A 20,720-nucleotide genomic window follows, 5' to 3' on the forward strand; every position below is an offset into this window, starting at 1 on the left:
GATTGCCACCTTGGAAATTTACCTGTGTTCAAAGATAAATTATTAAAAAAAGAACATTATTAATTTAAAAACGATGCCATTTGCTATATGTCTTCAAAAAGGCAAACCCATCTGTGTAATGGTTTTCTTTTGTCTTTTAACTTTTTTCGATAGTCAGTAGCTATGTAAAACATAATTCTATGCTTTTTCTATACGCTATAAAATCTAGAAATACACTATAAAAACTATTCAATTAAATTATTAATTTCTTTGACATTTTTGTTAGATATGTAATGATGATTGCTGGGTAATATGTATGTAGATGTTGTCCAATCTCAGGTCTCTATTCGTGTCAAGACAATACATGCACTGGGGCCCGTAGTGTGCACAGGGGCCTGTCATGACTCATGACTTCCTCACGCCACTGCCTGAAGTACTTACACTAACCTACACAACTCATCATGGGTTTATTTGACTTATAGAGATCGAAAGTTTGATTAGAGAACAAAGGAACGCCTCAGTCCCTTTAGGCAAAAGTGTTGTAGGGTAAAAAGAGGCATATGAAGTCTTGCTGGACTTTGATGCCAGCAATGGAGGTGCACACTGCATCCAGAAAAAAACAAGGCAATTATCCATTGATTTTACTGTTAGAGGCTGCTGATTTGTAGATTGGTATGCCCCTACACTTAACATACATATTGTTGGTCTCACAAAAATATTCCCTTTGTTCTTTAAAATGTTCTACTTATACAATACAATCAGAAGTGTTCCTGTGATGTAAAGAAGATAACTGCTGTTGATGTACAACACATTTTTATTGAAACTATAAAAATAAATCTACATGACCTTTATAGCATTAAAAATGACACAGCTGGTGATGATAATAACATTTCTGAATGTTTTTTTTTTCCCCTGTCAGGTAAGTCAGTGTGTGGCATGCCAGGCCAGTAGTGTGATAATTAAACAGCAGGAGGAGTACAGGCCAATAAAGGTAACATTTGATGTTTAATGTTTTTGTATCATCTTTTACTTATTGACAAAACAGGTCGAAATCAAAATATTAAAGACAATAATACAACTAATGTCACTGAATAGTAACCCAGCCATTTGAGCTGATTGCATGGATTTGGTAGGAAATCTGAAAAGCACTGCACAGTGGCTGCAGGCAGTAAAAAAGTGCAGAAGTGCTGAGGAAGTTTTTCTATAGGTTTGTAGGGCCTAAACAAATTCTAAATGATCAAGGGAAGACGTTTGTGAAAGAAGTATTAAGGACTACTGAAATGCAAAAGTTATATACAACATTTACAATATAGGTCAGGATTTATTTAATGCATATGACAGTTTTGATTTTTTTCCCCCTATATGTTTCTTAATACAGACAAAATATTCTGCATAGTACTCAGCATTGAAAGAAATCTCTGTGCCCCTTTATCATCTGCAGACATGGCTTAGTTGAAAGGATGAGTAAGACCATACAGAGGTATAATGTCCATTTCCACTTTTTATATGTATAGTTAATTTTACTTTAGATCCTAAAAAAAATATGCTTATGCACAAATTCTTTTTTTTTTTTTTTGCTTCTTTTTTAGGCCACTGTCCAAACTGGTGAAAGACAGACCTGACAAATGGGACAAACATTTGGACGCCGTCATGTTTGGCTTGAGGACACACAGTCAAATGACAACAAAGTTTACACCTTCTCTTCATCTCTTTATTGTCTGGAAGAGAGGCAAGGTACCCCTCTGGAATCCCTGCTGAATACAGGGTGAGTTACACTTACAAACATATTTTAGAAATGTTTATAATAATAATAATAATAATAATAATAATAAATACATAGCACCTTTCAAAGGAGAAATGCAGCACAAAGGTCTTTACAACAAGGGCATTATAAGCACTGAGTGCTTAACATGACAGTTGACATAGTAAACATAAAACAAACAAGGCAATTCAATATAAAAGGAAAGTTAAAATAGTCTAAAACAAAGATTAACTGATTCAACAGTTTTCATATATGAGTGGGGGTAATTTGAGATTCTATTCATTGAAATCTCATTTAGTTTTTTCTCTTGTGTCACTTTTTAGGCCCTCATACGTCATTAACAATCAGAGCCCATAATTCCCAACAGGCACAGACTCACCAACAGACACTGATTAACCAAAACAAGTGTCTTTCAGCTTAAACTAACTAAAACATAAAATAAAATTTAACAAAGAAAAGGCAGGGCTACCCCTAATTTCTATGTGGGCATGAAAGTGTGAAGGTTGAATGTGAGGAGCCAGTAGAGGAAAAGGGTGTAAGCAAGATCCAAACTCCTTTGCATCCTGCACTACAGTCGCTATTGTAGGAAAAAGTGTGGATCTTGTGGACAGCCATGGTAGATCCACAACATCATCACCTTTCTGGATTAGTTCTGGACTGTGTTTCACCCCCCACAACATGGGAATAGCAATTTGCTTTGATGACAAATCTGGAGTTTCCTCTAAACTTGAGTGCCAAACCTCCTATACTGAAGAAACAAACACAGAGACACACAATACAAACCACACCAGATGGTACAGACCACAGGCAGATTTTCTAGAATACTGCTGTATCTTTGGACCTTTTTTTAGGTGGTTTCTGTTTCTTTTTCCTTGTTTCATGTATTCATTCATGTTTACTCTGTTTCCTATTTTATTTTTTAGGTTTACTCCCCATGTGTCCACCTGTCCCTCACTAGTCCTGGGGTTCATCCCAATACCTGATTTCGCATCCATGTTTCCCTCACTTGCGTCTCTTCCTTGCGTCTTGGCTCTGCCCTCATAAGGCACAGGGGAGAGATGAGAGGATGAGACGTGAGGAGAGAAGAAACAAGGAAATATGTCTTTAGAGAATCTTGTTATTCTATTTGTTTACCTTTATTAGGAAGTCCCATTGAGACTGAAAATCTCTTTTACAAGAGAGACCTGGCCAAGGTAGCAGCCTATCAGAACACATTTAAAATGCAACAAATACAACATGTAATACAGAAATCCACAATAAAACAACTATTCAAACAAAGTGGCCTCTCAAGAATTACAAGCACATGTCTCTATCACCACATTCCCTTGAATTCATCCAAGGATACAAGTGTTTCTAATTTTAGATCTTTTTGAAGATTGTTCCATGTCTGAGGTGTATAGTAGGAGAATGCAAGTTTCCCCAGATCTGTGAAAACCTGGGGTACATTTAAAAGCACCCACTTGGAGGAGCGTAGCTGGTAATTACCAGAGCTGACACACAGAAGCGGGCAGACGTATAGGCGGGAAGTTTGCCCAATATTGCTTTATACATAAAAATATACACTCCAAGAACTACATCATATCATAACTAACTATGTAAGGAGCCAGAGAAAAAAGACATTTATCAGGTCAGTGTGTGCCTGCCTCTCGCCCAATATCAGCTGGGATAGGCTCCAGCCCTCCGCGGCCCTCAAGAGGATAAGCGGTTACGAAAATGGACGGATGTCTAAGCTCTAAGGGGTCTCTATCTTTAAGTAAAGGGAGAACATAAGCAGCTTTCCAAATTTTAGAAATAGAGTTGGAGAGAAGACTCAAATTAAAATGAGAATGGGCTAAGCAACACTATCTGCTGCCACCTTTAAGCGATAAGGATGAAGATTTAATTGATTTCCAGAATTTTGAGGGGTTATTTAGGTTCTCTGTAACTGACTTCAGATAAAACTCTAATTTGGACTTTCTAATCATGAAGGTACACTTGTTCTTTAGGGTTCTAAACATAGTCCAATCAACAGAGGAGTTTGAAAATCTAGCTTGGGCCCAAAGTTTATTTCTCAAACGAAGCAATTCTGTAGGACTATCTGAGAACCAAGGATTATCCCTACCGCTGACCCTAAACTTCTCAATAGGAACATGGTTATCAGAGATAGACAGAGAAATTGAGTGAAAATATTCCCATGCCAGTTCAACATCTGCAACGATAATAACTCTGCTAGGGTTATTGTAGTACAAGTCATGCAAGAAAGCATGCTCTTAAAAACTTTTAAAACATCTTTTAAAAATAAAACATGGATTTACCTTGGATATTTTCATATTCCTGACACAAGCAATTGCAGAATGATCACTAACATCATTGCAAAATATGCCAGTCAAGGTGTATTTATGGGATGTATTTGTTTTAATTAAATCCAGCAAGGTAGATTTATTTTGTGCCCTAGGATTTGGCCGGGTCAGTTAATTAATTAAGGAGTCACACAGTTTACACTTTAAAACAATCTGAGTTTCCTGAAAGCCAATCCCAAATGAAACGTCTATTCCTCTAAAGTGTCACGTGAAGCAACGTTCAAGTCTAATGACGGTGGCAGCTGATTACAGCTAGATCAGCTGTCAGTAGACACATAATGTTATTGATAAAGATAGATACAGTTATCAGTAGCAGAGCAGCAGTGTTATCTCTGTCTAACAATCACCTGCACCTTTATATCACCTTTATAATATATACAGTGTCCTGCTCAGAGTCACAGGTGTTTATATGATTTAGGCCTTTTCATTAATTGCATCTGTATTTATTGATATTCTGATTGTGAGTTCATTATTTAATAACCCAGAATATGACCATGGTGTCTCTGTACACTGGAAATAATTTATTAGGTCAAATGTTTCAGGGAAAATTAAAATTCTGTAACTCATCAACCGGCCTCTCAGGAATCATCCGCCTCAGGTGTGACTGGAACGCAGATAACGCAGATAATAAGGCCTAAAATGTGCCAGGACCGCTACTGTATTCAGAACAGAATGGTGTGATTTGTGATATTGGACTCCACAACTTTTCCACACTTTTTGACTTTGAGTTTGAAGAATTACACCTTATCATAATTGTTTGGTCAATTTTAAACACTTTTATTATGCAATTATTTTGCTGACAAACCAAAACAGAATCGATAGTAAAATTGGTGCTGTGTTGGAAACTCCTGCATACAAATATATACGCAGTGTATTGTGCTGAGGAAAAAACAAACAAACACAACTTTTAAATAAATAATCACATCCTCATATGATTTATGTATGATCAATCCATGTAAACATCCAATGTTGCATTATCTTATACTGATATCAGAGCATTGGATTAAACATTAGCTGAGAAAAACAAATCTGGTGAAGCATAATATCCACTAGTGAAAAATATATATTTACAATCTTGCTATACTTTGTGTTTGCCAAACAAGGAAAAATGACAAAATGAAAATATACATTCATGATCAAATATTAATAACTGTAGCTGTGGCAATTAGATTCTACTTACAGTACTTGGGTTGCTGTTATGTAACAAATTCAACCTGTTTTGGTCTGTTTATTGGAGAATGCTTGGACCCAGGTAAATTGTCCATTATTGCAGTGACAGCATCTGGTTTGATTTCCCGTTCCTTGAGCTCAGCTATTCTCCTCTGCTCAGCTCCTCCACTTCTGCACTCAGAACCACTACGTCTTTTCTCCAATGCATGTTGTCGTTCTACTCTGCCTCTCCTCTGCTCTGAGCCACTCCTCCTCTTAAACCCCCCTGTTCTGCAGTTCAACACCCCCCCCCCATAATCCCCAGTGGTTCCTCCCAGCCCCCAAACACCACAGTCTCTGGCAGTGGAATGAGGCTTGGTGTTATTACCTTGAACAGGGTTGCGGATGTTGCCTGAGGCTTGCATTCTCCTCAGGTGGCTGTTGGTCCTCACAGGGCTGCTGAACCTCTGAGCTTGGGATGCAGAGCTCCTGTCTGAGGAGTGCACCCGGCTCTCACTGTAGCTCCTTTTGGGGAGCGACGTGGGCCTCTTGCAATCCAGCATGGGACTCAGTCTGGACTGACGGCTGTGGTTGTAGGTGGAGCGGCAGCACGATGTGCTACAGGTGGAGTAGCGGATACAGCAGAGAGTGCAGGCACAGCTGGAGAGCAGGGCAGAGTGACTGGCCAGAGAGGAGAGGAACGTGAGGGGGAAGGCACGTTGACACTGGAGGATGCACTTCGGAGAGCTGAGGCGTGATGAGGCAGCAGCAGGTGACACGTGGCAGCTGGAAATAACATCTGACACCGCCGACTTCCCACCCTCCTCCTGGACTGTCTGAATCTGGTGCCACTCCAGCTGCAACAGCCTCTCAAGGTACCTTTCCAAAGGGCCCACTGGCCTGGGCCGAGAGGCCCCACGGCCCTCCATGTTGTAGAAGACAGCCAGCTGACTGAGGCTCCAGGAGTTAAAAGGTGGAGGGAGGAAGTCTGGGAAGTCAAAACTACCTTGGCCGTGTCCTCTGGGCCGGTGGCTACGAGAGGAGCAGTTCTCAGCCTTGATGACCTCCGGTCTCAGCTGGAGCTGTGGAGGAACCCGACCAGACAGTGACACAGGAAGTCTCTCAGACTCAGACAAGTCAGTGTCACTGTTGCTCTCTCCTTGGCCACACAGACTTCCCACCTCTGGGTTTGGTGACAGTCTCTGCCGCAGATCAGGACTTGAATCAGACAGGCGGTGGCAGGGAAAGGCTGAAGTGTGTCTGCTCCCTCTAACACCTGTGTGCTTGTGTTCCCTGTGGCTGCTGTGCTGAGCAGCTGGCTGCACCTTTGGCTCCATCCTGTCCGGATGGGACTTTGAGTCTGAGGTTCCCTGAGCACTAGAAATGAAAGTACATTATATTATCTTAGCATCCAGACACAGAATGGCATGACATTTGCAAAAACAGCAATCTTACCTGTGTAGAGAAGTGATACGTTTGGTCAAGGGTATGTTAGGTTTCTGCCTTCTTCTTTGCTGCAGCCTCTGAGATTAGAGAGAGGCAATGTTAAGTCTACACACATTTTCTACTTATCACTAAAAATTTAAAACTTCAAGCACAAAATTACTTTACAGCATTAATACAGGACTTATGGCCGGTGGGCCAAATCTGGCCTGTGACAGGTTGCAAGGTGGCCTGCTAATTTAAAATTAATATAAATTTATTCACACTGGGATTTTTTTTGTACTTTGCTTGTAAGTGACAGAGTGCATAAAGAGACATCAAAATAGAGCTTGTTCATTAAACAAAGTCCTGGGGGGAGGATTCCCCAGACCCCCTAAACAGAGGTCCTCAAAACCTCAGTTTTGTCCTAAAACAGTCCTAAAAACAAGGGCATAGGTTTTGGTTCAACACATATCAAATGGAGACAGCGAAGGGGGGTCCTCCCTCAGAAAATTTTCAGTTATGGATCCATTTTTGTCTTTTCTGTGTAAATTTTTGGTGAAAATGTCTTAAATTGTCTTAAAGGGGCAAAAAGCGAAATCGTTTCACCGCTAGGTTTGCTGTTGTGCACTGCCTGTAGACCAAAACAAAGTGTGTCATGAGCCACTCCTCCCTCTACCTCTGCTCCCCCCCCCCCCCCCCTCTATAGCAGTTAGCTAGCAGACATTAACCCATCCCGGTGTTTCCTCCGCAGGCTCCACTTCACTCAGCTTCACTCAGCTGCCCGATAAACCCGCTGTTTCTTCCCACTTTAACCTGAATAACAAACCAGAGCTCGGTGCTCCGGTTGGATCCAAACAGAAAGCCGGGGCTAGTTGGGAAGCTAGCGGAGGCTAACTGGCTGTGCTTCCCTCCGGTCATGCTGCGGCTAACGCCTCACCACTCCCAGCTTGCTCCGGATTGTTATTGAGGTTAAAGTGGGAGAGGCAGCGGATCTGTGGGGCAGCTGAGTGAAGTGGAGCCTGAGGAGGAAGCACTGGTTAGCCCCGGTTTCGTTCCGCTCTCTGCCATTTCATTTCGAAAATATGTGCTGCCATTGCTCACTGGCTGTAGCCTTTTATAGGGAGGGATTCACATGAACGTACATGAACGCGCAGCCGGACCGGCTTGTAAACAATGGGCTGGAGATCAACACAGAGAGAGGATGTGTGAGGTCATGCTATACTCCAGATGAAATTACACTTCTAGTTCTTCAAATAGCAATTTTTTAATTCCTTCAATCTAGACATGATGAATTTCACTTATTGCTCCTTTAAATTTAATAAAAGTCCTCTGCTACTTTCATTTTTTTAATGGTTGGCGGTGGGGCAACAAATGCACAGGTTCTAAATATTGAGGGGCATGTGTCTCCAGCTGCATCCCCCCTCTCAGTCTACACCTTTGTCTATAAATTGCCCATTTTTACACCTGACCCTGTGCAAGGCTGCTGCCACTAGATTTGCCTCATGGCAAAGCTGAGTGAGAACAGCCAATGAAAGGCTGAAATCATGCAATGAATGTAGTATATATATACTGATAAATATTATTGATGTTTCTTAGGGACTGTTCTTTATTTATCAGAGGATGGGAGTGGTTTGGGTGTGACTGTTGGTCTTTATTTTGAAGCTCCAAATATTTTTCTTTGAGCCTCCCTGAGAGACTGGGAGAAAATGCAAGAGTGTCCCTCCACTATGAATTATATATTAGATTCTAAGAATTTACCCTTTGATGTTTTAGCAGGTTTTAGTCAATGGCTTCATGTCAAAAACCCTGATTAGGCCTACTAATACTGGTTCTCCACAAGGTTGTGTTCTCTCTCTGTTGCTTTTTATCTTTTACACAGACAGCTACAGGTCTCTTAAAAAGAACAGTTTCCTTGTTAAATTTTCAGATGACACTGCTCTGCTGTCACTCCTTCAGGGCGCAGAGTCAGACCATAGACATGCACTTCCTGACTTTGTTAAGTGGTGTGACGTCAGTTTCCTTGACCTAATCGTCTTAAAAACTAAGGAACTTGTCATTGACTTTAGTAAAAATAGGACAAACACCACTGTCAATATGATTCACAGTGAAGATGTTGAGATTGTAAACTCATATAAATACTTGGGCACCGAGTTTGACTCTCAGTTTAAGTTCAATATCAACACTGAGTCAGTAGTTCAACGGGCCTATCAGAGGATTCACTTGTTACGGAGAATCAACTCCTTTGGGGTTTCAAAACCTATCCCATACTGTGTACTTGTCGTACATTGAGAGCCTTCTTACCTTCTCTTTCATCTGCTGGTTCAACTGCTTGGCAGTGAAGGACAGGAACTGTCTAAACTCCATTGTGAAAGTCTACTCCAAAATTACTAGAACCAAGATGACTGACTTGAACTCTCTTTTGGAGAAACATGTCCTCCAAAAGGCAAAATGTATTATTGACCAAAATCATGTCCTTAATAAAGAATTTGCATTAATGCCATCAGGACGACGTTATAGGCAGCCTCCCAGGAAGACCAATCGCTAAGTCATTTGTTCCTTCTGCTATCAAGCTGTTGAATGCAGTCCTGTCTTGAACTGGTTTACATTAGCAGAAGTACTTTAGCAGAATGTAATTGTTTTGTGCAATACACCCACAAGTTTTCTGAACTTAAAAAGAAAGTTAAAAGTTGAAGAGGAAATCCTGGAGTTGAAAAAAAAGCCTTGATTTTTCACTCTTGAAGCACATGCTGGTTAGTTCATGCAAACGGTTTATTTTGGGCCAAATTTTAAATGGAATGTAGAATATAAATGATTTTAATAGAATATCACAATTTTGAGCTCTGATTTTGGTCCTGTTTCTTTCTGGCAGAAGCTTTGTTGCACAAGATATGTCCAAGGACCATCAGAAATTGGAAAATCCAATGATAACTTCTGTTCTTACAGTTTCAGGCTTTGATAAATATTGTAATTTTGGTGATTTTTTTTTAAGAAAACATGCCTTCCAAACCTGCATTTTTCTTTAAAAATCACAGATAAAGGAAATACAAAATTTAACCATTTAAATTTGTAGTTTAAAAGAAAACATGCTGGGTTTGGAAGGCATGTTGTCTTTAAAAATCAGCAGTAAACTAAAAACAAAATACAGCCCTCCCCTAAGACAAAATAAAGTAACACAACTCCCTCAGTGCCTAAAAATTCTTTGAAATAGCCACCCCTTTAAATAAGTAACAGTCCCTTATTAAAGCTACTCTTACCTTTCTTGCATTTCACACAGCACTTAAAAAAATTTGAACATTCACAACTCCCGCCTCCCTCCAAAGTCTCATTCTCCTCCTCCAGCAACTCCATCTCCCTCCAAAGGCCTATTCCTCCATTACATCCTCATTACGTCTATGATAGATGTAGGCGTTGGCAAGTTAGATACACAGGACGAGGAGGAGGAGTAGCACTTTTAATACACAAAAACATCGAATAGGCTACAGTGAAATAGATTACGACTTATCACCAGAACAACTACAAGGAAACGAATATGTCACAATAAAAACAAAAATCCATTCACACCACCCCATCAGTCACCAGCGTCTATTGCCCCCCAGAACAAAACCCTCACCTGACCTGTTCACCACCATCTCCAACCCGTCACTCCCTCATCATGGGAAACTTCAATGCAAAACATATCAACTTTTACTGCAATAAAACAAACACAAGCGGCATAGCACTCCAACAGATCCTCAACAACAATAACCTGTCAATCTTCAACACCAACGAACCCACTCACATATCCCCCCTAACCGCCAGCCCCGACATTCTGGACCTGATCCTCTGCACCCCCGACCTGGCTTCAAAACTCCACCAGTTCTCCACCACAAACCATCTCAACAGTGACCACCTTCTTGTTCTCACCACATTCTCCTTCCACCTACAAGCCATTCAAAGCAAGAAATACAACTACAGGACAGCAAACTGGGAAACATACAAATCACACATAGATGAACAACTGAAGGACTCCCCCACCACTCTCACCACCACCACCCACGACCTGGAACACCAAGCATCCCTATACAGTCAAACAGGGGCGTTGCTAGGAGTTGAAAACATCTGGGACTTTAGCCCTGAAGTGGGAACAATTCTTTACCCGGGCGTTCGGGAGTTTCTTCCCCAGGAAAATTTTTTAATAATTCCACGTGATTTTAACATATTTTGACAAAGAATGAGCACTCGTCTTCTATTATTGGGTTGCCCAAATTGTTGGTTAAAACCTGTTAAACCCAAAACTTTGACAACAACTTTGCAAACAGTGTGAAACAATGCACTAATCACAAAAAATATGCTGCACATCAAATTAAACAGCAGAACCTGGGCTACACCCTTTTTACATGCCCCAAACACAGCTCAAACAACAACTAAATAAATAACAACAAATCAAACTCCATACCTACTCGTCATATTTCGGGCTCTATCACAATGCCACGTTATGCAAAACACACACCATTCATGTCAAATGAAGCAGAGACACTGCTCTTTCCACATATATGCGCCAAAGCACCCTAACACCAAAGCATCAGAGAGATAGAGGCCAAAGAACAACAACAACAGAAATCGTTTCGCCGAGCCATAGTTGTAAGATTTCTCTTACCGCTGTTGTTTTGCTGTGAAACGTTAATTCGGCCACACGGTACGTTCTGGTAGACTGACATGTTGTGCTGCATTCGAATGAATCTGGGCGAACCTGATGGGCTTCAGGACCCGGGGGGGGGAGCATAACAATGACTGCATTCAGCAACCGGCACCTCCCCCACAACGGCGTTCTGCTGACTCTGATTGGCTTACAGTGCTGTCAATCTCATGTTGGTGGGTATAGCGTCATTCTATTGGCTCTAACAAATCAAACGAAGTGTCAATCACTCAAATCGACCAATCCGTTGCGGAGATACGAGCCTCCAAAGCACAGAAGAGTAAATTTGCTTAGAACATGGCACTCTTAAATACTTGATTCTGACTGGTCAATCAACAAAATTCTGCGGTGTTTATTTCTTGAGGTATCACCGCTGCTCTGCTGCTCCGTTGCTAGGGACGCCATAGTAACGGCCTTACTGTGCGTTCACACCGAGCGCGAATTCGCAATTTCGCGCCTCGAGATTACATACAAAGTCAATGCAAAGACGCGATTAGACGCGAATTCGCGCCGCCTGGCGCGATGGACGCGTCTAGCGCGACGCGATGGACGCGTCAGTGACGTCTTGATGCCCTGACGTCCAGTTGTTGACACAACATACTGCTACTCACCGGAGACAGATGGACAGGCACTCCGCAGCTGAAATGGAGCGCCTGTAGCTGGTGTCCTGCCGGGAGATCCTGGCGCCAACCCTCACCAACAGGTCCTCAAACTGGGCCCCAGTCAGCCTGAAGTACCGCTGAAAGTGGCTATCATCCAGACGGAGTTCCTGGAGGAGGTGGTGAAACTCGCCGAGCTTGATGTGCTTCTGCAGGAACGACAGCGTTTGGCCCTCCAACGCATCTGGGACTTCCAGAGTAGGTACAAAGCAGCGATGGTGGTTATCTCAGCCATGGTTGAGGAGAGAATGGCGGGCCAGATGTTGTTATCTAGTGAAAATGGGCGGTCTCGCTACTCGCGCGACTCGCGCGACTCGCGCGATAACGCGAATTAACACAATGGTCCAGCGTCAACAGTCACCGGCTCACTATACATTATTCCTTACTTCACATTTAGATGTGTGTGTGTGTGTGTGTGTGGTCAGTTTGGAGTGGGAAATACATGAAAAAAATGAAACAGACAGTTGTATGTTATACCAAACATCATCAGGGATTTACAGAAACAAACAAGTCATGTACATATGCCATGTAAGCTGGTGTGACAGTGAGTGTGATGTGTGCTGCGTGCATTGCTGTCTTGTTGTGCTTCCGTGCTGTGCCGTGGACTTTAAGTTGGAAACGAGGTGCTTTATTAGTTAAAAAAAACAACAAAAAAACAACAACAACAAAAAAAACAGAGGCTTAAAAGATCCAGGGCTGTGCCCAAAAGATCCGGGGCTATAGCCGGGAATGCCCAGGTCTAACAACGTCCATGCAGTCAAATACTCACCAAAGCCCAAGAACAAACAATACCCTAAAACACTGCCAAGACCCTGACACAAACACTACCCCCCCATCTCCTCCAACTCATCAGACAGAAAAGGAAGCTACACAGAGACTTCATCCGGTTCAGATCACCCCACACCAAAACAGAAATAAGTTATCACTGGAGATCCACAAAGCAACTCCAACCCCCCGCTCAAATCATCTGGCACAGTCATCACTAACAGTAAAGAAAAAGCCACACTCTTCCGCAACCACCTTGAAAATATTCACTCATGCCCAAACTACCCCCACTTCGACAGCACATGGAAAGATCTGGTAGACAGGGAAATCACATAACACAACACATCACTGAGAAATGCAATTAACCCCACCACGGAGCACCACCCCCTCACAAAATCCGTCACCACCCAAGAAATTCAACTACACCTGAAAAAAATGAACAAAGCACCTGGAGAAGACACTGTGGACACCGTATTAATAAAAACAAGCACCGATGACCTACCTTCAACACCTTGGATAACTCTTCACCACCTGCCTCACCACCGGACACTTCCCCTCACCCTGGAAAACTGCACTTGTCACCATGATCCATAACCAGGAAAAGACCCCCACAGCTTCACCAGCTACCGCCCCATAAGCCTCCTCAGTCATATTGGAAAACTGTTTGAACGAATCCTCACATCATGACTCAATAACCACATCGAATCAATGGGCCTCCTAGCAATACACCAAGCCGGATTCAGAAAAGGAAGAGCCACCACAGACAACTTCCTCCGTTTATCAGACAAAACAAAAAACAAATAACCCTGGCAATATTCTTCGACATTGAAAAAGCATTTGATAATGTATGGCATAATGGACTCAGATTTAGACTTCTGGATTCAAACCTCAAACTCCCACAACCCACCCAGTCCATCATCTCCAACTTCCTCAGTAACCGACAAATCAAAGTCAAAGTTGCCTCCACCCTCTCATCACCTTTCACCCCCCAAGCAGGAGTTCCCCAGGGTGCAGTTTTAAGTCCCCTCCTCTTCCTTCTATACATTTACGATATCTACTACCCTCCAGCCACCATAGCCAGTCTCACAGTTCGCTGACGATCTTTGTTACTGGTCAAGCTCAAAAAACCGACAACTAGCAGCCAAAAAACTCAACACATGCATCACTGAAATAGAAAACTGGTCAAATCTCTGGAGAATCAAACTAAACCCTGCCAAAACTCAATGCATCTTCTTCACCAAAAACCAACACCTACCGCCCAACATCAACCTGTCACTAAACAACCAACCACTCCACCTCAGTAAAGAAGCAACCTTCCTCGGAGTCACCTTCCAAAACAATATGACCTGGACCAAACACATCAATAACCTGGAACAAAAAGCAAACAATAGACTCAATCACCTCAAAGCCCTCTGTGGAATACATGGTGCATCACCCTCAACAGTTACCAAAGTCTACTTATCATACATCAGACCACTATTCGAATACTCTGTCCCCGCCTGGATCACCATCTCTGACAACCAATTACAACGACTACAGACAATACAAAACAAAGCACTAAAACTGGCCCATAGACTCCCCTTCTTCATCAGTAACCACTACATACACTCAATAACAGGCATCCAGACCATAAGACAACGTCACCAAACCATAGCCCTGAAATATCTCAAGACTGCAACAAACAACCCCGCCCTGCAGAAGACCGTCAAGGAAGTCCGCCTCATAACCAACACACCCCTGTCATTCATCCTCCAACTGACCAACACCACCCCACCTCTAAACCCTCCATGACCTGAGTAACTGAGTACACGAAACACTACAACACCAACCACTCACATGCTCACATGAACACACACACACACACACACACACACACACACACATACACATACACCAATGTAGATAACACACTATTCACAATGTAGATTGCACAATATATACACAGGCCTGCACTAAACACACATGAACACACACACACACCAATGAAAATTTAACACAACATGCACTATACACTGTCTTTTTGTTTTGTTTGTGTTTGTTTTTCTTGTCCTGTTTTCTTTCCTCTCTCTGTCTCTGTCTCTGTCTCTCTCTCTCTGTCTCTCTCTCTCTCTCTCCTTCATGCCTTGCCCCACATGCGCCCTCCTCCCTCCAGAGTCCTGTTCCTCCCACCTCTCCCGCCGCCACCAGCACCATTAATGCCATGGTACAAGCCATCGTGTCGTAAGTTAGATACACGGAAGAGGAGAGTGAGTCTAACGTTACAACCAAGATAGTCAAATGCAGTTTTAAAACTCACCCGGAGTCAGTGATGACTGATGAGTTTTAGAATAAGGTTACAGTGCTAACATTAGATAGTAGCATTAACGTTACTAGTAAGTGGAAACGCACAAGGAAGATAACGTTAATGTTTCAGAGGCTACGCTACAGTAGGCTTACGTTAGCCATTAGCAACTGGATGCTGTGTTGTCATATATAACGTTATGAACTGAACTGAACTTATTTATTTGTCATTTTTATGCGCAGCACAAAAACGAAATGACATTTCGCATACCCCAAGCAAAAAGAAACAAAACATTTAAAAACAATTTGTGCAACATATAAGAAAGAACATATAGTGCAATAGTAAGATGAAAAGGGTCGACATTTCACAGTCAAAAACTCCACATCCTGAGAATGCGACCAATCATTGTAATGATTGGTCAGAGTTTTCTTATAACCATATGAGAATAAGGGGGGGGGGGGGCATATCCCCCCCCAATTCCTGAAAAACACAAATTGCCCCCCCGAAATCTAAACTTCTTTCTTACATGTTGTGCAAATTGGCAAATGAAAACAAACAAGGCACCTAACTGTACATGGACATTATTAAAAATGTGATGTGATAAGGACAAAATAGGCACATTTTGTTAATGGGATATTTATTCCTATAAAGATGATTAATGAATGGATATGACTTTATTCAAATAAACCTGATTTTGTTGGGTCAGCTTGTGTAACTTGTAAGTATTTATTGTGCTCTTAGAACTGTACTAATACTAGCAATTCTGGCTCTGTAAAAACATGATCAGTTAGTTTAACCCAGCTCAGTTAGGGGCTCATATTCTGATAATCATCCATATCCACTGCTGTATATAGTTGTCCCATATACTGGGAGAAAGGGAAGATGATTAGGAGAACTGGGGATCTGTGAGAGGACATAACATGCCTGAGACCCTGAAAGTAGAACTAACAGCGAAGCAGTGAAAAGGAGGGTGATGGCTGGCTCCATGTAGCTACTATTGGCTGTTTAAGAGAAATAAACAGTAAAGGTAAGCATATGATTCTCTGTGTAGTGCTTTTTGAATGACTTGGTGATGGTGATAAGCCTCTATGAAATCGTGAAATATGCTGGCAATCTCAAGCGCTCTGTGGGCATGATTTGCACGGTGCAATTAAAAAAAAAATCACAACTGATTGTGCCTCCCCAAACTTGTCATCAGATCTCCACCCATGATTATGAGTTTTTATTTCTGGTGGAATTCACTTACATTTTAGTGTGCCATCAGCTTATTAATAGCATTTTAACCTAAACAAAGAAAAGTGTAACATTTCCAGAAAGGTAAGTGTTGCTTTAACTAACTCCTGGCCTACTGTAATTTTGCAAAAGTGCCCCCCAGATTAAAGCAAGTTAAGTATATCTGCTTTATAATAGTGCTGCAACTTTTTCCACCATGGATAGGACAATTTTTGGCGACAGGATCAACTGATTAATTGTCTGAAAAATGTGAAAAATGCGCGATGTATTTTGTCCAGGCAAAAGTTAAAAACTCAAAAATATTCAATGTAGAGACATATAAAACCATGAAACACATATTTGAGAAGCTCTAATCGGCAGATGTTTGGAAATTCGGCTTTTAAAATGAATAAGAAATTATTATTATGGATGTCATTTCTTTTTTGTGATTGTCTAATTGATAAAACGACTCATGTTTTCAGCTTTACTTTACACTTACCTTCTCGTTATTATTTTCCTGACTTGGGAGCGCGTACTGCGGCTGCAGTGACTTCCTTTGTGACTGCCGCCTGCCCATTTTGTTGCTTCAAAAACGAAACAGATAAAATATTAAATACAACCAGTGACCCAATTAACACTGCATAAGAATAGCCTACTAGATGAAATATATAAAGAATCATACATCCCCTGTTTTGTACTACCTACACGACGGTGTAATTTGTAGTTTGAAATTATTCGTATAGAAGATCAATTCACAGCGTTTGGAGATCCAAGTGCGGAACGACGAGCATCTCCGCGTCAGCACAGGACGACAGTCCAGCTGGAGACAGCGTTACACAGATACTACAGCATCTCTGTTTCCACCGATTAGCACTGCACAACAACATCTTACCTGGCCACATTCGGCCTGTTGTTGGTCCACGACGCCTTCCTCTTCCAGTCCCTGTCCCTGATGGATGAAGCCCTCTCCAGGCATTGTTGTGACACTCGCTCCTGTAGAATTGTGCCCATCCCAGCTTCCACAAGGCACCAATGAAAACGGCGAATGGGTTGTTCACGCGAAACACGGAGCTGCGATCATAATGAGTGGGGGTCGAAATGCTCTAAAAGCACTCCTTATTTCAATATGATAAAAAAATATGTCGTCGTGATGAACGATTCAGCTGCCGTCCAGCAGAGCGCAGTGCAGCTCTATACCATCTGATGATCTCTACCTGCTGGGAAGGAGAGATGAGCGAGGGGACTGATGACGGGACATGAAGGCAGCTTGTTCGCTTCTGTGTATATTTATTAATGCTTGTACACATGCTGTTGGCGTAGACCAAAGTAAAAAAACAAAACAGCATAACCTTATTGTAAAGAAAGAAATAATCAATCGATGAAAACAGATTTATTATTCTTATTTATTGTAATGTTTTTCAAACTGCAACACAGTATGGGCAATTTGTATTTTCTACAGTCCCAGTATGTTTAAAAATAAGACCCATGGTCCTTTATAATTTGACATTCCTCTACATTAGTCAGAGCTAATTAAAAGATCCTTGTGTCTTGTGCAAATTAAAAAATAAACTCAAAATCGATAATGCAATGCAGTAGGGCCCAAAAACCAATATTGCTGCTCCTCAATATAAATTTTACAAACTTTATTCCAAAAAAGTTGGGTTGCTGTGTAAAACATAAATAAAAACAGCAATGCAATGATTTGCAAATCCTTTCTGAACAAGGGCGGACTTACCATTAGGCAAACACAGGCAATTGCCTGGGGCCCCGAGATTTTTTTTTTGGCATTTTTGCCTTTATAGATAGGACAGTCGAGTGTGAAGGGGGGAGAGATCGAGGGGTAATGACATGCAGCAAAGGGCCACAGGTTGGAGTCGAACCCGGGCTACTGTGGCAACAGCCTTGTACATGGGGCGCCTGCTCTACCACTAAGCCACCGACACCCCAGGGCCCTGAGATTTTAAGGGGCCCCCAAACGTCTCATAAAAACTGATTAATAAAGTTTTCTTCGATTGAAAGCAATTATTAATGTTTTTCTCTTAATTCACGCACTTAAAAACACATCAAAATGCTTAATCTATCATGATTGTTTCGACAGCTCCTGCTGTCAGTGTCAGCTGACAGTCCTCAGAGGAGGATGCAGTAGAGATGGAGTAGAGAGTGACACGAGTGATGCTTTTCATCACGAAGATGTGAGTATGAAAGCGGTTGAAATGGTAAACTATATCCTACTATCCATTAAATGGAGAAACCTCTGTCCGTCCGTCTGTCATCATCCGTTTTCCTCCTCACTGCTTTGACCTATTTCTCTGAACTTGCACATTGGCTTTCATCTTGGTCATGTGCAGACAGCCACGATGCCATTTTTGCATTTTTTTCCCACATTTCTACTGTTTATATTTGCATTTTTCCACTACACATTCATACTTTGAGCACCATTAGCAGCGCGAGCTCCGCATGCGTGGAGGCCACTTGGAAAACACCTGCGCTGAGACCACAGTTTGGCTGGGAAGCCTTTATCTCCAACACTTGCGGATCGAAACCACTTGTTGATAATTATTAACTAATTTACCAAAAGTGCCAGTAAAATGTCAGTGGCGTGGGATGTAAACAATATGCTGTAAATAGTGTAATGGCCGGGGCAGCACGGTGGTGTGGTGGTTAGCACTGTCGCCTCACAGCAAGAGGGTTGCCGGTTCGATCACGGGTGTGGGAGCCCCTCTGTGCGGAGTTTGCATGTTCTCCCCGTGTCAGCGTGGGTTCTCTCCGGGCACTCCAGCTTCCTCCTACAGTCCAAAGACATGCAGATTGGGGACTAGGTTAATTGATAACTAATTGATGTTAATTGATAACTCTAAATTGTCCGTAGGTGTGAATGTGAGCATGAATGGTTGTCTGTCTCTATGTGTCAGCCCTGCGATAGTCTGGCGACCTGTCCGGGGTGTACCTGGCTCCAGCCCCCCCCCACGACCCCCAAGAGGATGAAGCGGTTAGAAGATGGATGAATGAATGAATGAATGAAGTGTAATGGCCAAGGCCACACAAAGTAAAATCCAGAAGTGGAAATATTGTTTATACACACACCTCACTACTTTAAGTACACTGGTTAATTTCTTTTGCAGGCAACCACACCCCAAAAAATATAAGCATCGGGATAGCCTTTTCCAGGTGGAAAGAGCTGCTCAAGGAGAAAGGTAATGCAATCACAGGCGCTGGCCACTAACGGCTGTTAGCGGCGCAGTGATGCAAGGAAAGGGATGAGGTGTGTGAGGTTGAGCCACTTGTCAAAAGACACAACGTGATTGGTTTGTTTCGATTAACACCCGCCCCAACAGTCCTATGTTGTAAACACAGCCAGCATGGTGAGGACGGGGTGTGTCAACTCGCGTTGCGTATGTCTGTGTAGGAGCCTGAATGAATACTCCATGAAGTATCGGACTTGGCCAAGATGGCGGAGTGAGCACACGCAAGATCGAGAGCTGCAAACCAAAGGAAATTTACTCAAGTGGAACAGTGAGGGTTAGATGGCATATTAAATCGTGGATACTGACGACGTGGTCGCGAAATCAAGGAAGTAAAAACTTTGTTTTTTAATGCTCTGCTATCAAGCCGAAGCAGACTAACGTACTAACTATTAGCTAACTGCTAGCTAACTGCGAGCTAGCTTCCGTGCAGCCACATGGATGTAACACCACCGAAGGAGAACCCTCTACAGCACAACCCTCATAACTACTGCATGTCGGGTACATCGCTGGTTTCCCTTGTCGACCAGGAGTTCCCTCCCCTCCCTGCCAGCCCGGCCATCACACCCACCAAGCCTCCTGCGCCCAAGAAGATGAAATCGCACCGTTCAGATGTGGACAGCGGGGACATTGTTCAGAAAATATCGCTCGTCCTTAACACCAGACTGGATAGTTTTGACAAACAAAATGGAAAAACTGATATCTGACAACACGCTTAAAGGGCCAATGTGTAAAATGGGTTGAAAACAGTGACATCAGTGGGCAAATTCTAGATTGCAGGGCTCACTTGCTCACCCCTCCCATCGGGTAAATGACGGTGGCCTTGTAGGGACAAAAAGCCTTGCGCACGAGTTTTTCAGGAGTAGGTCTATCTAGCGACGAGGTGAATATTTATTTCGAAATCTAAGCCATGTTACGATATTGTAATGAATCCCTCACGAGCAGGAGACCAGAGTAGCGTTCGGGAAAAAGGCCAGTTTATTTGAGCACTCCAAAAACTCCGGTAACAGTCCAGGTGGTAAAAGACTCCGTCCCAAACTCAGACTCTTCTGGCGTAACAGACACACTTCATACACACATACTCGTTTACCATACCGAGTGGGGACCCCCTCCCCTCTCTGCTCCGCCAATCTCCAGCCCGCACACTGACTGACAGCGTAGCCGGTAAACAGAGCTCAGCTGTTTATTTAGCCTAGCGATATCTCCGGACTATAGTAGCTGCAATGGACAAC

General features: G+C 42.5%; 1 protein-coding gene and 1 long non-coding RNA gene across 7 annotated transcripts; one reads left to right on the forward strand and one right to left on the reverse strand.

Moving 5' to 3' along the window:
• Window positions 1-893: 893 nt before the first annotated feature.
• On the forward strand, window positions 894-2,792 carry LOC126385377 (uncharacterized). Of its 2 annotated transcripts, none has more exons than XR_007569419.1 (4): window positions 894-970; window positions 1,421-1,459; window positions 1,569-1,744; window positions 2,665-2,792. It is a non-coding gene; the product is annotated as an uncharacterized LOC126385377 (long non-coding RNA). The 2 variants fall into 2 exon arrangements; XR_007569418.1 differs by having other exon boundaries at window positions 897-970; window positions 1,358-1,459.
• Window positions 1,807-17,437, reverse strand: LOC126385361 (protein FAM217A-like). Of its 5 annotated transcripts, none has more exons than XM_050036933.1 (5): window positions 17,139-17,437; window positions 16,746-16,830; window positions 6,685-6,752; window positions 5,618-6,606; window positions 1,807-2,773 (listed from the first exon to the last, which is right to left on the reverse strand). In XM_050036933.1, the coding sequence occupies exons 1-5, from the start codon at window positions 17,255-17,257 to the stop codon at window positions 2,709-2,711; spliced, it is 1,326 nt and encodes a 441-aa protein (XP_049892890.1). In that variant the 5' UTR covers window positions 17,258-17,437; the 3' UTR covers window positions 1,807-2,708. The 5 variants fall into 5 exon arrangements, with proteins under 5 accessions (XP_049892890.1, XP_049892891.1, XP_049892886.1 ...); XM_050036934.1 differs by lacking the exon at window positions 1,807-2,773 and adding an exon at window positions 11,941-12,178 and having other exon boundaries at window positions 4,852-6,606; window positions 17,139-17,161; XM_050036929.1 differs by lacking the exon at window positions 1,807-2,773 and having other exon boundaries at window positions 4,852-6,606; window positions 17,139-17,436.
• Between the last annotated feature and the right edge of the window lie 3,283 nt (window positions 17,438-20,720).

This window comes from Epinephelus moara, chromosome 24 (assembly GCF_006386435.1).
Source record: "Epinephelus moara isolate mb chromosome 24, YSFRI_EMoa_1.0, whole genome shotgun sequence".
In the NCBI taxonomy this organism is placed as follows: Eukaryota; Metazoa; Chordata; class Actinopteri; order Perciformes; family Serranidae; genus Epinephelus; species Epinephelus moara.